This window comes from Mustela nivalis (assembly GCF_964662115.1).
Source record: "Mustela nivalis genome assembly, chromosome: 13".
In the NCBI taxonomy this organism is placed as follows: Eukaryota; Metazoa; Chordata; class Mammalia; order Carnivora; family Mustelidae; genus Mustela; species Mustela nivalis.
The window spans coordinates 60,398,597-60,412,657 of NC_139032.1; the positions used below are offsets into that span (position 1 = coordinate 60,398,597).

General features: G+C 53.3%; 1 protein-coding gene across 1 annotated transcript in view; it reads right to left on the minus strand.

Annotated features, from left to right (window-relative positions):
* Window positions 1–14,061, minus strand: part of SHB (SH2 domain containing adaptor protein B) — a 135,542-nt gene that overhangs the window by 20,243 nt on the left and 101,238 nt on the right. Inside the window, exons 4-5 of the mRNA XM_082694877.1 lie at window positions 11,145–11,316; window positions 4,757–4,876 (exon numbers count right to left, since the gene is read on the minus strand). Coding sequence (XP_082551003.1) covers window positions 4,757–4,876; window positions 11,145–11,316 — 292 coding nt within the window. The remainder of the gene's footprint in view (window positions 1–4,756; window positions 4,877–11,144; window positions 11,317–14,061) is intronic.

The following is a 14,061-nucleotide window of genomic DNA, read 5'->3' on the forward strand; positions in this document are numbered from 1 at the left end:
GTGGATGCTGCACTTTCGTGGCTCTAGCATCAAAAACTGAGCCTCAACTCCTTTGTGAGGCACAAGACCCACCAATGGCTCTTCTGTATTCCAAGGGCTTTGCCTGGGCTGTTCCGTCCAGCTGAGATTCCCCCCAGCCATCCCTGCCTGAGACCAGTTACCCTCTCTTTAAGGCTCAAATGCACCAGCAGCTTCACCTAACCCTCCGTGTCGGGGACTGCCCACCCCTGAGCCAGCTCTGAGTCCCCCAGGCCCTCCCTGCAGACCTGTGTGTAACAAGAACAGGCTGAACACGCCAGGCTGTGAGCGCCTGCGGTCTGAGCTGAGTGGTTCTCGTTTTAGCTGCAGATGCTGCCCTGCCCAGCGCCTGGAACGGCAGGCTCTGAGAACTATCTGCTGTGAAAACAGAAGAGGTGGAGGGCCGTGCTCTGAGGCCAGGTTCCCCCAAATCCTCTCTCCACCCTGGAACATGCTCACAGCAAGACCCAAGTGTCACATGAAAACATAGCTGGAATTCCGGCGTCAATCTGTACTATGCTTGCGACAGCTCCGTGTACAGACATTGCCAGTCCTACCCTGCCCGCAGCACACAGGCTTTGGGGATCTGAGAGAGGTCACACCTTCCCCTGGTGGCTGGCAAAGCCGGAACTTGATCCAAGCAGCTGCGATGTTCAGTACTGGGGCCATTCCCTTTGTGGTCGAGGTGACTAATGCCAGGTTATCACCCCCTGGCTGCCACCTGGACTGCTCATTGTGAACTGGGGACACTCTGGGAAGCCAGCTCACCTCCCTCTAACAGGTCGCCCTGCCCAGCCACAGGATGGCCTAGCCCACTTCCTCAATTCCAGGCTTCTTTAAGGGACATCTGACCACATGAGACGACTCATCTGGCCTTTGGGATCTCACAGCTCTAGACAAAACATGCAAAACTAAACCTCCAACACCCAAGGGCGCAGAGCAGTCATCCCAATGCAGGCCTGGTGGCAGATGTTCTTATCCACGGTTCTGGCCCAGGCTGCTGGCCCTGCCCTCAGTCTCTTCCACCTCCTCTCCGGCTTGGGAGGTGCAGGAGATCTGGCAAGAGTGCTCCACAGACAGAGGAAGGCTGAGTCCAAGGACAGGGGAAATCCAGGGAGGCAGAGACACCCTGCTGTCAGAGGCGGAGGCATCCTTAGCAGCCACCAAATTCCCAAGGAAATGGCCTTTCACGAAACCAGGGCGGCAACCTGGGAAATGGGACTAATATTAAGACGACATCTACACTGCACTGGTCAGGCTAGAGGTGCTTCTCCTCTGGAAGAGGTGCACTGTCCCCCTCGGTGTGCAGAAAAGGCTTCAAGAAGTGCCATGACTGCCAAGACCATAACGTCATGGAGTGGGGACATATACTTAGTGACACAGGCTGAATCAGATGCCCTGCCAATATTCTATCTTTTTTTTTTTTTTTTTTTTTTAAGATTTTACTTATTTATTTGACAGAGAGAGATCACAAGTAGGCAGAGAGGCAGGCAGAGAGAGAGAGAGAGAGAGAGGTTCAGGAAGCAGACTCCCTGCCAAGCAGAGAGCCTGATGTGGGACTCGATCCTAGGACCCTGAGATCACGACCTGAGCCGAAGGCAGAGGCTCAACCCACTGAGCCACCCAGGCGCCAACCCCATCATTTTGAAATTAAAATGTGCCAGGGCTCCTGGGTGCCTCAGTCAGCTGAGCAGCTGACTTTTGATTTCAGTTCAGGATCATGGAACTGAGCCCCACATCAGGCTCCATGCTCAGTTGGGGGGTGGGGATCTGCTTGAGATTCTCTCTCTGCCTCTTCCTCTGCCCCTCGCCCTGCTCATGGAGTCTCTCACTCTCTCGCTCTTTCACTAAATAAATAAATCCCTAACCCATTCACAGAGTTAACTGCTATTCACAACTTGATGTATAGTCTTCAAAAATCCTTTTCTGCGTCTGTACATGGAGATGCTTGAGTATGAGTGTTCTCATACACCTGTTTTTATTTCATAAGTATCTGTTCTCATTTATGGTGGCTACACTTTCATTTATTTCTCTTAAGTTTTATATATATTTTTATTTAAAATCTCTTCAAAATTGCCTATTGTTTTTAGTTCCTTTGTCTCCAGAAAGGAGGAACTAATTCTCCCATGGGAAAGGTACTCTCTCTGAACCAGGAGATAAAAGGGCATTCTATCACAGGGCCCCCAAACAGGCCCAGGGACTCCCTTCTCTTCAGGATTTCTCTAGGATTCTTCCCAAATGGCCTGCTGGCCCCTTACTTTGCACACATCCCTGATCCCCGGACTCCAAGCCCGTTCCTGTGGAAACAGACTCAAATTGCTGTCTCTCCCTGAAGAGTAGTCCTACTACCCCTACTGCCCAGGGAATGGGGCGCACCTGGGATGAAAAGGAATTGTACTCTCAGAGCTGTGCTGGAAATCCTCTCCTACAGACCCATCTCAGAGGTGGATTTTCAGCCTGTATGCATCAGAGGGCACGCTTCACAGACACGCGGGCATGGATCCCACAGGTATCGTGGTATGGCTGCTTCTGCAACTGCCTCGAGAGTTCCTTCTATGGTCCCATGCTGCTGCCTCAACAGTGACACATTCTGGGTACTCAGGAGGCCACTGTTCCCTTGCAGACAGAACTGTGTCGGGGTAACCACAGAGCCCCAGTATCCAGCCGGGCCTGCCCTGATGGGACCTGGGCCCTCACGGAGGATCGCCGGGCTGGGTATGGGGTGCTCCATCCCTCCTTCCTTGGTGCACCCTTCCTTGGTGGTCATTTTGGGCACACTCCTCTGAGCAGGCCCTAGACAACAGGATTCTAGGAGGAAAGAGAGCCACAGAGGAACTCCTAGAGTGCCAGCACGAGGAAGCCCAGGGGGTGGGCAGGCTGCCTCGGTCAGCATGGAAGGGCAGTGACGTGGGAATCCTGTCTCTGATGTCATCTGCTTCCTCTACTCCTCCCAGCCCCGGACAGCACACTGCACCTTGAGGTGGGAAGTCGAAGCTCTGGAGAACGGCTCCAGAGCACCTGGGTTGCTAGGTTACTGTGCACAGGGAGGGAGGAGGCGGGGCTGCCCGGAGCAGTGAGCTGCAAGCCCCTGAGAACCCGCTGTCTCTGGAAGCATGGCCCGAGGTGTGCACCTGTCCCCCACTGCCCCTCTCACCCCCATCCATGACTGGCCTCTAACTTTGCTCTCTTCCAGCCCAGCCTCCCAGCCCAGCTGTAGTTCAGTACTGAATTCTTCCCGGCTGAGAGAAACAAACCGACTCTTCAAGCCAATGGGTCTGACTGTGAACATCCAAGTACAGGTGCTGCTTGTCCTGAGTGCCCCCACTACCCCAGCTGGTTAGAAGTCCCCTCCGTGTTCTCCCTGCCAAGGGCCATCCAGCCCCTGTTGTACATCCCCAGCAATGAGACACTCACTACCTCCTGAGGCAGCTATGGACGGATCTAATTCTTCATCAGTTCAGGCTGTTAGAAACCTTTTGTTCTCACTGAGCTGGAATCTGCACACCTGTAACTCCTATCTGGGGACCCCCAAGCACATCTGCTCCTTCTGCCCTGATCATCCTGGAGCGATCTGTGGTTCCCACCATGTCTCCACACATCCTCTGCTCTCCAGGCAGACGTCTAGTGCCTGTTTGCTGCCCATGCACTGCGGCTGCCATGGTCCCTCTCGGGGCCAAGCCCAGTGGACATGGTGGGTCCAGTCCTGAGCGGAGAGTGCAGGCCAATCTATCCCTCCTTGGCTGCACTGCTGCTACTGTCTACACAGCCGGCAGCCACATCCCTGCAGGCCCTTTCTCTATCACGTGATCTCTAAGAACGGTGAGCAGAAAGGAGAGGAAGCCAGGCAGAGAGTTTCACTGCTTTTGCTGCTCTGTGCCAGCTAAAGGGCCATGGTTCTTAAACCCCAGTCTGTCACTAACTCTTGTGTCCTTGGGAAAACTCTCCTCTCTCTAGGCCTCCATTTTCCTATCTGTAAAATGGGTTTTAGACCATCTGTTGGTTCCCATTTGGTATCAGCACAGAATGAGGAAGTGCTCAAGCAAAAAACCTCTCTCTTATTTCAGGGCTGCCTATCAACAGTGATGCTTCATGGGTTAGAAAGACCCCACAGTTTACAAGGCTGCCACAGATGACAACACCAGCAGGATTCTTCCTGGCTTTTCCCAGTGCTCCTCAAAACCTCTGTGACCCACATAAAAATCAGACCTGTCTGAAGAGCAGCCTGGAACCCATGGAGAAGGTTGTTCCCACAGTGGCAGCAGGGTGCTGGGGACAGTCAAGCATTTGGTTCTGAATCCTGGCGCTGTCCCTTGGGCCTGCCAATCCCCCTTATAAGCCTCAGTTTCCTCGCCTGCAAAATGGGGACAATATGTTCCTCATCAAAGGACTGTTGGGAGGTCTGAGAGAGGACTGAGGTATGCACAGAGCTTCACTCGTGTCCTGCCTCACAGCAGATACAGAAGCTATTCTTGGGTATTTCGTATTAAATCTTAGGAAAATGAAAATGCCCCATCTCTTCTGGGGCAGAGAACATTAAAAACTCCTCTGTCTCCCAGGAGAATAAGATCAAATTGAAAAACTGAGGCTTGAAATAACTCACGCTGGCACATTTCTGCGGCAGGGGGTGGGGGTGGGGGACACACTGTGGTGAGTCTTGCTGCCACAGACATGAGGACTGGGCAATGCTTCACTGGAGGCTGCCGACGAGGGCTGAGAGGGTGAATGAGGCTGTACTTACTTCAGGGAGAGGGAATAGTCATGCTTGCTTGTCTGGCTGTTCCGGACAAGGTAGCTGCACTCCTTGCAGAGCCGCAGAAGGTTCTCGGCGTCTCCTCTGCTGATGGCTCCATGATACCAGCTGGGGAGAAGGGAGAGGGTCAGAACCCAGCATGGACCTGACCCCCACGGCCAATACCCTTGCGAACTCCTCCTCAGAGAGGCTTAGCCCCCTCGGAGGGCAGCTGGCACGTCCCAGCCGCCTCATCATGAGGCAGGGGCACGTGTGTGCGTGTATTCAGAATTCAGCACAGAATTATGTGTCTGCTGCACATGCACTCCTGGGGAGAGAACAGGGAACGGACCTGTGGCCACCTCCCTCACGGCATTTACCTACTACAGGTGCTATGGGAGGTGCTACAGGGGGGACGGAGCAGGGCTGTGTGGTTTGGAGCTCGGGGCAGGGGCTGCTATTTTAAGCAGTAGCCAGGGAAGCCTTCCGGAGACAGTGACGTTTCAGTGTGGGCCTGAAGGAGGTGAGGGAGGAAGCCACGAAGGAAGGAAGCTGGAAAGAGCGGTTCTGGCACAGGGAGGGGCAGCAAAGGCCAGAGGCAGGAGTGAGTGCCTGGGAACCAGGCAAGGCAGCCCGCACGGCTGCAGTGGGTCCAAGGGGAGGGGTGAGCCAGGAGGCCAGAGGGCAGGGCCAGGGCAGGGTGCCTTGCGCACAAGGAGAGGACCCTGGTTTCCTCCATCTAAGTGACACAGAGGCCATCAGAGGGTGCTGACAGGAGGGACACGTGTTGCCTCTCTGTGACATCTACGGGACAAGTGGGCGGTGCTCATCACTCAGGAAAGCAGGCAGCTGGGTGGGGGGTGGCCAACCAGTGCTGCTGGCAAGCAAATTTGGCATCGGCTAGGCCCTTGGGAAGCTCGGAATCACCACATCCAGGTACCATGCGGTCAGTGGGAGAATCAGAAGGGAGGGATGCCACGGCAGACAACCTGAGAGAGGCCCCTGGCTACAGGACAAAAGAGGAACGCTGATCTTCCAGATTGGGAGAGCTGAAGGTAGAACTGCGGAGGAAGAGTGAAGATCACGAGACGCGAGTCAGAATGCATTTTTGTTTACCTTATAGTGTGGGCAGCGGGACAGTGGTGATAGGTGATACAGGGCCAGGAAGAGAACCACAGGTGCTAGATGGCTACAGAGCCGCAGACGACATCCCCCCACCCCCACGCTTGCCAACTGGGCAGTCAGGGGCGAGCAGCAGAACCCGATTGCATCTCAGGTCTCTATCCAGTTAAGGTCACCACCCCCCGCCCCATTTTAGGGTGTGAGACTTAAATGGGACGATGCATAGAAGGGTTTATGTAGAGCCCGGGATGGGTGAGTTTCAACAAATGGCAGCTCTGAGCATCACCAGAAGTAGAAGGAGAGTGAATTCTGCAGATGGCCGTGGGCAACCCCCCCCCCCAACTATCATTATTTGGGCTGCTGCCCACCCGTAGTCTATATTTCAAATTTCCAGGTATAAGCAGGGATGCTGCTGCCTCCTGGCCTCAGCCCAGGAATGCCCTGCAGACAGGACCTCAGAGAGTTCTGGGAAAGACATTCTGCGCGGGGAGAACCCGGGCACTGTTTTACACCGTACGCCTTCTACAAGGCAGCATTCTGAACAGGTAACAGCAGTTACCTGTTAACTTCAGAACCCAACCTGCTTCACTAAAGCATGGACTGGAGAGCAGATGTGAGTGTCCCTGCCCACTGCGCATGTGATGGAGCTGCTGACCGCCCAGGAGATCACTCACAGGTCAGCCCGTGGGGCTGGACATCTGGAGGGGACACTCGCCAAGGGAAATGGTAGGAGGAGTGTACACCTGCCTTCCTTTCTAAATGTAGAAATGAAGAGGAATATGAAATTAGGGATTGCATGGGCTCCCATAGGGAAAGCACTTTCAGAGATGTGAAGGCTGAAGGCACACATTAGAAGACACATGAGACTGGAGTTTGGAGAAGTAGCTAGACAAGGATGGAACAGACTTTAGAACTGAAAGTTAACAGATCTGGCAAGGCTGTTTTCTGGGAAATTTTACCCGTGTAACACACCCCTGGTAAGCTGACAAACTTGTTGTTTTACTAGGAAAACAAGTTCCAGCCATCTGAAGCAGAGCCATCCTCAGGGAAAGGCCTAGAAGAGGTCTCCAGGGAAAGTGCTGCCTGCTCTCCGCCCCTCCCTGAGCACCAGCTGGTGGCAGATGAGCCTCCAGAGGCTCGGGATCCCCGTTGAAGGTAGTGCCTGAAAGGGAAACAGGATAAGCTGCTGGCTCCTTCCCTGCTGCCTAGCTACTACACCTGGAGAGAAGGTCAGGGACTTGGGCCGAGATTCAAAGGAGACTCAAGCTAGTTTGGGAGAAAAGGGCCAAAGGACATGATAGGGGGCTGGGGCCAGCCACTGGGCAGCAGGCTGGCATGAGGCTGGCCACCAGGAGACAGGGTGGGCCCGGGTGGTCCTGTGGGGGCTGAAGGCCAACTGCTGGGCCCAAGCAGGCTCTGCCTAGACTGAAACAGAATCTAAGCACTAAACTAAACTAAACTAAACAGAATCTAAGCACGAGGTTGTCTGGGGATGTGCTGGAGTTTGCAGAGCTGGCCAGTCAGGCCTGTACTATGGGTATTAGGAGGACCCAACCACGGCCATCCAGCCTATACAGTACCCACTAGCTCATCCAAAATTTACTTGCCACTGACAACATCCTTGATCTCATGGGGCTGAGGCGGAGAAGAGGGAGAGTCAATAAATAGATTCAGGACACAATTTCAGAAAGTGACAAGTGTTATGCAGGAATCCTGAGTTTGTGCTAGGCAGTGACGAGGACAGGGAAAAGTGTTTATGTTAGAATGAACAGACAGGGGAGGCCTGCAAGGAGATGACATTTGACCTGAGAATCCCCTTCATGAGAAGGAGCCAATCATATAAAGAACCAAGGAAAACACGTTCTCTGCAGAGGAACAAGCAAGTGCAAAGCATCTGAAGCAGAACGTACAGGGGGTGTTCACAGAGCAGGAAGGCAGCAAGAATGGCCCATCTCTGGGAGCACAGGGAGTGCTGCAGGATGGGGGTGGACTGGGAGGCAGAGCCCCATTCCCTGAAGCCTTGGGAGCAAGGCAAGAAGTCTGATTTCATTCTAAGCACAGCAGAGGGCAATGTGTTTTAAAGAGAGGATGCTGGGGTGCCTGGGTGGCTCAGTTATCTGGGCGTTATGATCCCAGCATCCTGGGATCAAGCCCCCCATCAGAAAGCCTGTTTCTCCCTCTCCCTTTGCCTGCTGCTTCCCCAACTTGTGCTCTGTGTCAAATAAATAAATAAATAAAATCTTAAAAAAAAAAAAAAAAAAAAAAAAGAGGATGTGTTACTTGTTCCCGATGGTCTTATAAAAGGCCAAGCAGGCTCTCCTAAAGAGGGGCCAGCAAGGAAGTGCAGTGGGAGACGAGGCAGGGGCCTTTTGCAGTGGTCCAGATGGGAGGTGGCTCTGAGACAAGAGGAACAGATGGGCACGGCCTATATTCTGGATGCAACACTAGCAGAAGTTGCTAGTTCAGATGCATTAGATGCTAGTGTAAGGTTAAAAAAAAAAAAAAGGAAAGCAAGAGGACTCCAGATTGGTGGCTTGAGCAAGTAGGTACATGTGATGCCATGTATGGAGGTGGGGAAGCTGGGGGAGGAGCGGGTGTCCGGAGCTCAGGAGCCCAGTTTTAAATACACTAAATTTGAGATGCCCATTCGTCAGCCAAGTGCAGATGCCAAGACAGCAGCTGGATGCAGGAGGTGGGCGTTCTAGGAGAGGTGTGGGCTGTGGAGGCACGCTGGTGACTCACCACCCGGAGCCTGAGGCGACTACCCAGGGGGAGCGTGCAGCTGGAACCCGAGCCCCCGAAAGGCCAACCTTCAGGTAAAGCTGAGGTGAGGAGCCAGAAGAGGTGGCCAGGGAGGCAGGGGAAAAACCAGCAACAGACTGTGTCTCCAAAGGAGGGAGCTGACTACTGTCTGTGCTCAGTGAGAGAGAATGGGGGGTGATGTAAGGGACACAGACAGTGTGGAGAGCTCTTTGGGGACTTCACTCATATCCTGGACAGCACCTATTAGTGCCAGGTCCCGTTCCAAAGCACCACGGACGCAGTGGTGACCCAGAGAAGCTTCTGTCCTCACAGAGATCCAACAGGGGCAGGATGCCCGCTGGGTCTAGCCATCTCTGGATCATATTTTGTTTGTTGATTAAAAAGGACATAGTGATCAGAAACAAGCAGACCCTACCACTGGATCTGGGTAGCTGTGACAGACGGTTAGCCGAGATGCCCGCTGGGAGCGCTCCCCCACGTGCTTGCTACAGCAGGCACAGGGCGTCATGAAGGAGGCTGAGGACCTCCCCACATGACAGCACATGTTGGAAAGGGGCACAAGAGCCAATGACATCATTCGGAAAACCCTGCATCCTGCTCGCCGAGGGAGCGTTTCCTGTGAGGGATGCGCTGCTGGCTATGCTGAGGCCAGAATCCTGCACTGGAGATTAATATAGCACATGACACACACGGGCCTGTCTCCATGAGGGATTGGCTTGCTGTCAGCTCATCTCCTGTCTTTATGGAGGGCCTACTCTGTGTCAAGTGGGTGTGAAGGGCTGGGGAGAAGAGTGTGTAAGGCGGGAGAATGTGGGCTCAAGTCACAAGCCTGGAGCTCCAATCCTGTGAGCTATGACATTCTAGCCAAGGCTCTATGTCTCCTTGAGTCCAATTTCTCATCTACGTGACGGGGATGATAACCCCATTTATCGAGTATGTGCTTGTTAAGAGGATGCTACAACTGAAGGTATCAGCACGAGACCCAGAACCCGCTTCATCAAGCATCTGGAGAAGCTGGCCATAGCCCAGGTATATGGAATGGCGAGAAATGGAAAAAGCAGTGTGTGGGCAATCCGCAGAGTGAGCAGCAGGCTAGGGAAACGAGACTTTTATCCTGGAAGTGATGGGGAGCCACTGAAGGTTTCAGGGCTCCGTAGGGACCTGCGCACAGTGAGAAGGGAAGTGATCACCATGATCAGAGCGAGGGCTGGTAAAGGGCCTGACAGTGTTGGGGAAGAGCAGGGAGGGAAAGGGGCAGCAGGGATGGGACTGGGCCACCGACTGAGGCGAGAAATCTCATGGGAAAGGGCCTGAGAAAACCCACATCAAGAGTGTCAAAACCAGGGGTTTCTGGGTGGATCAGCTGGGTAAGCAGCTGCCTTTAGCTCAGGTCATGATCCTGAAGTCCTCAGAACCAGCCCCATGGCTCTTTGTTCAGCAGGGAGCCTGCTTCTCCCTCTCCCTCTGCCTCTCTCTACTCATAGTCTCTCTCTCTCTCTCAAATAAATAAAATTTTTTAAAAATCTTAAAAAAATTTTTTGAGTTAAAAAAAAGGACTCTCCCTCTGTCCTTCCCCTTCTCTCAAATAAATAAATAAATCCTTTTTTTTTTAAAGATTTTATTTATTTATTTGACAGAGATCACAAGTAGGCAGAGAGGCAGGAAGACAGGGAGAGGGAGAAGCAGGCTCCCTGCTGAGCAGAGAGCCCCATGTGGAGCTCTATCCCACAACCCGGGGATCATGACCTGAGCTGAAGGCAGAGGCTTTAATCCACTGAGCCACCCAGGTGCCCCTAAATCTTTTTTTTTAAAGATTTTATTTATTGGGTACCTGGGTGGCTCAGCGGATTAAAGCCTCTGCCTTCAGCTCAGGTCATGGATCCCAGGGTCCTGGAATCGAGGCCTGCATTGGGCTCTCTGCTCAGCGGGGAGTCGGCTTCCCTTCCTCTCTCTCTGCTTGCCTCTCTGCCTACTTGTGATCTCTGTCTGTCAAATAAATAAATAAAATAAATCTTAAAAAAAAAAAGATTTTATTTATTTATTTGACAAAGAAAGACACAGAGAGAGAGGGAACACAAGCAGGGGGAGTGGAAGAGGGAGAAGCAGGCTTCCCACTGAGCAGGGAGCCTGATGTGGGGCTCGATCCCAGGACCCTAGGATCATGACCTGAGCTAAAGGCAGACGCTCAACGACTGAGCCACCCAGGTGCCCTTAAATAAATAAATCTTAAAAACAAAAAACAAAAACAAAATACTGTCAAAGGCTTGCTCAATAAATACCAAGATGATGTGAGGCAAAACTATCACAGTAGCTAACAAACAATTCTAATTTATAATAGTCAAAAGTAAGGGTGGCAATACAGCATGGAGGGAGAAAGCCCAGGGTCAGGAATCTGGAACCTCCGTTCTATCTAATTCTGTCAGCCACTGACTGACTGGAGGGTGGTCTTGACCTTCTCTCAGCCTTAACAGTGACTAGAACTGAGGCTGGGCCTTGCTCCCTCAGAACTTACATTTGCTTTTCCAGTGGGACAGCAGGATCCACTCTTTCTCCCAAGATCCCACAGAACTCAGGGCTCCCATGCTTGATGGGCTTGAAGCCCCCTCCCGGAGCTCGAAGCTGGCGCCGCCGGTCCCGGGAAGGCGAGGGGGATGACTGCCGTTTCTCGTTGCCGTTAAACTGGGCTGTAGGGGAGAGAGAAGGTGCATGGTCACCAGAGCTCAGCCCGAGGGATTACTGGGTGATGCAGCGTGGGGTCACCGTTGATTGTTCCCCTTGGGGGTTTATGATCCACAGAGGGAAGAGCTCCAGGCAATTAATGAACGTGGTTCAAAAGGCCTGAGTTTCCTACAGCTGGTGCCGTCAGAGCTAGACAATGCACTCAAGGAGCTGGCTGAGTCTCCATCCAGAGGCCACTGAGCTCAGCCTTAGCTCCAAAGGATGCCCCCTGCTATCTCCAGTAAAGGGGGGCACGGCACCCACAGGGGTTCAGTCCCCTGGACAGTTCTTAGGGAGGCAGCTGTTCCCCATTTTCTACCTCCAAGTGGCTCCCCTCCTCCCGTTTTCGCACCCCCCACAGGGCATACCATCCACATCTCCCCCCTTTCTCCTGGGATGCTCCTACAGAGCTCCAATCAAGGGTCATGCTGCATCCCCATCTGCTTCTCTTCCTTCGGTGCTCTCTGCATGGGCCCCCCACGCAGCGAGCCCTGTCCCGGGCCCAGTGCCAGGGGAGACTGAAGCAGTGCACAGTGCAGTGTGCAGGGCCTGCTGCAAGCTTCCTCCCTGTCCTGGGCCTGTGAGAGTATCACGCACTTCCACGGGCTTGGGGAGGATACCTCTCAAGGGCAGGACCCCAAAGATAGCCCATAAAGAAAATACTGAGCTGAACCTGGGAGTCGCCAGAAGCATTCCTAGAGACCAGTGCAAGTGCCCCTTGCAAGTTATCTCTCCGGGCTTCAGTTTCCTCCGCTATAAGGGGCGATGGCTGTACCCATCTTGTGGGGTTCCTGCGTGATGGCACCCAGATCTTAGCAGAGTGCCCAGCATGTAGCTGCTGCTCAATCGATGTTATTAAAAAATATTTAATTTTATTATCGTCTCTGCTCAATGTGGACACAGTACTAGGTACTTCACATAAGTGTCCAAACCAACCTGAGTTCCTCTTCCAAGCTTGCCAGCAATTTGCTGTGTGCCTTGGCTAAGCTACTCAACCTCTCTGAGGCTCCATTTCCTACCTGCCACAGAACCTCGAAGATCAGAGAGAAGACGACATCCTAAGGGCCCAACACACAGAGTGCTGGGTGAATGGGCCACGCCCTGGGGAACACGGCTCCCAAAGCCAGGTCCAGCTCGAGGCCCACAGACACATGATGGCAGGAATCTCTTCTCCAAAGAACAAGCACAGATGTGGCCAGCTGTCCTTTACCCTGGCGAGCCACAATGGCGATCAACCTCACATTCATGAAGGTGGCAGGAAACCCCAGCCCTGAGGGTGGTGGCCAGTGGTGGCGTGCCGTCTATGGGACTGTGGAATGTGGATGGACTTGTTCTATGTCTCAGCTTCTGAGCGAGATCACCCATCAGAACCGCAAAGCATTGTCATCCCTCCAAGACACTCTTCTCCATTAACCACTACGGAAAGCAATGGGAAGGGAGGTTCCTGACTACAGAAGGCTCTAGACATGCTGGACCATGGGTATGTGCTCATTCTCATGAATGAGGAAGTGGCCGGTGGCCTGTCCATGCCACCGCCCCACTCCTCAACCCTCCTTCACACGTGCCAGGCGAGCTTGGGGCTAGAGGAACAGCCGTGAGCAAAACAGAAATCCCTGCCTGTGAGGCTGAGAGTCTGAGTGGGTACAGACACGATAACTGAGATTCCAGCTGCGTAACTGCTGTGGATGAAACCAGGAAGGACATTCCAGGCAGGGGGAAGAGAAAGTTCAAGGGCCCTGAGGTGGGAACATGCTTAGGGTGACAGAAACACAGTCCAGGGGGAACAGAGGGTAGTGGGAGGAAGCAGTGCCAGGTCATCGGGCACCATGTCTTGCAAAGGAATTTGATTTTATTCTTGAGAAATGGGGAGCCACACTGATGTTGGTGGGGTGGGTTTTGACCTAGCACTTCTGAACAGGACCACTGTGCTGAAGAGAGATGGGAGGACGGGGCGGGGGATGGGAACTGCCTGCACTTTCTGCTCAACAGTGCCAACTGCTCTTTAAAAAGTTGATTAATTGAGGGGTGCCTGGGTGGCTCAGTGGGTTAAAGCCTCTGCCTTCGGCTCAGGTCATGATCCCAGAGTCCTGGGATTGAGCCCTGCATCGGGTTCTCTGCTCAGCAGGGAGCCTGCTTCCTCCTCTCTCTCTCTTTGCCTGCTTCTCTGCCTACTTGTGATCTCCGTCCGTCAAATAAATAAATAAAAATCTTTATTAAAAAAAAGTTGATTAATTGAAAGAGAGTGAGCTGCATAGGGTAGCAGTGAGAATGGAAGGGCAGGACAGGCCGACAGGCCTTGTCTGTGCATTCGCAGTGGCGTATGGGGGAAGAGAGGCTCGAGAGGCTACAGGCCTATGGCCTGAGCACTGGAGGGATGGGGCTGGCATTCTCCAGGAGGCGAAGATTCACAGAAAACTGTAATGAATATTTGTGAGGAAGGAGGATGGAGGCCATCCTAGAGACCCCCTCCCCCACCCAGCCCATGAGGCCAGGACCAGCAGTGTGGAGTGGGGACAGAGAGATGACTCACTGGGGGCCGCCCTCTTCTTGGGCTACAGTTCTTTCCTGTGTCCCAACCATAAGGACAGACAGCAATGATAAGACCCTTCTAAGGAACAGGTCCTCTTCCATCTGGTCAATAACCTGGGCTTACACAGTGGCAGTGAGAGGGTGAAGTCCGGAGCTCCAGCCCCAGCACACATGTCACCGTG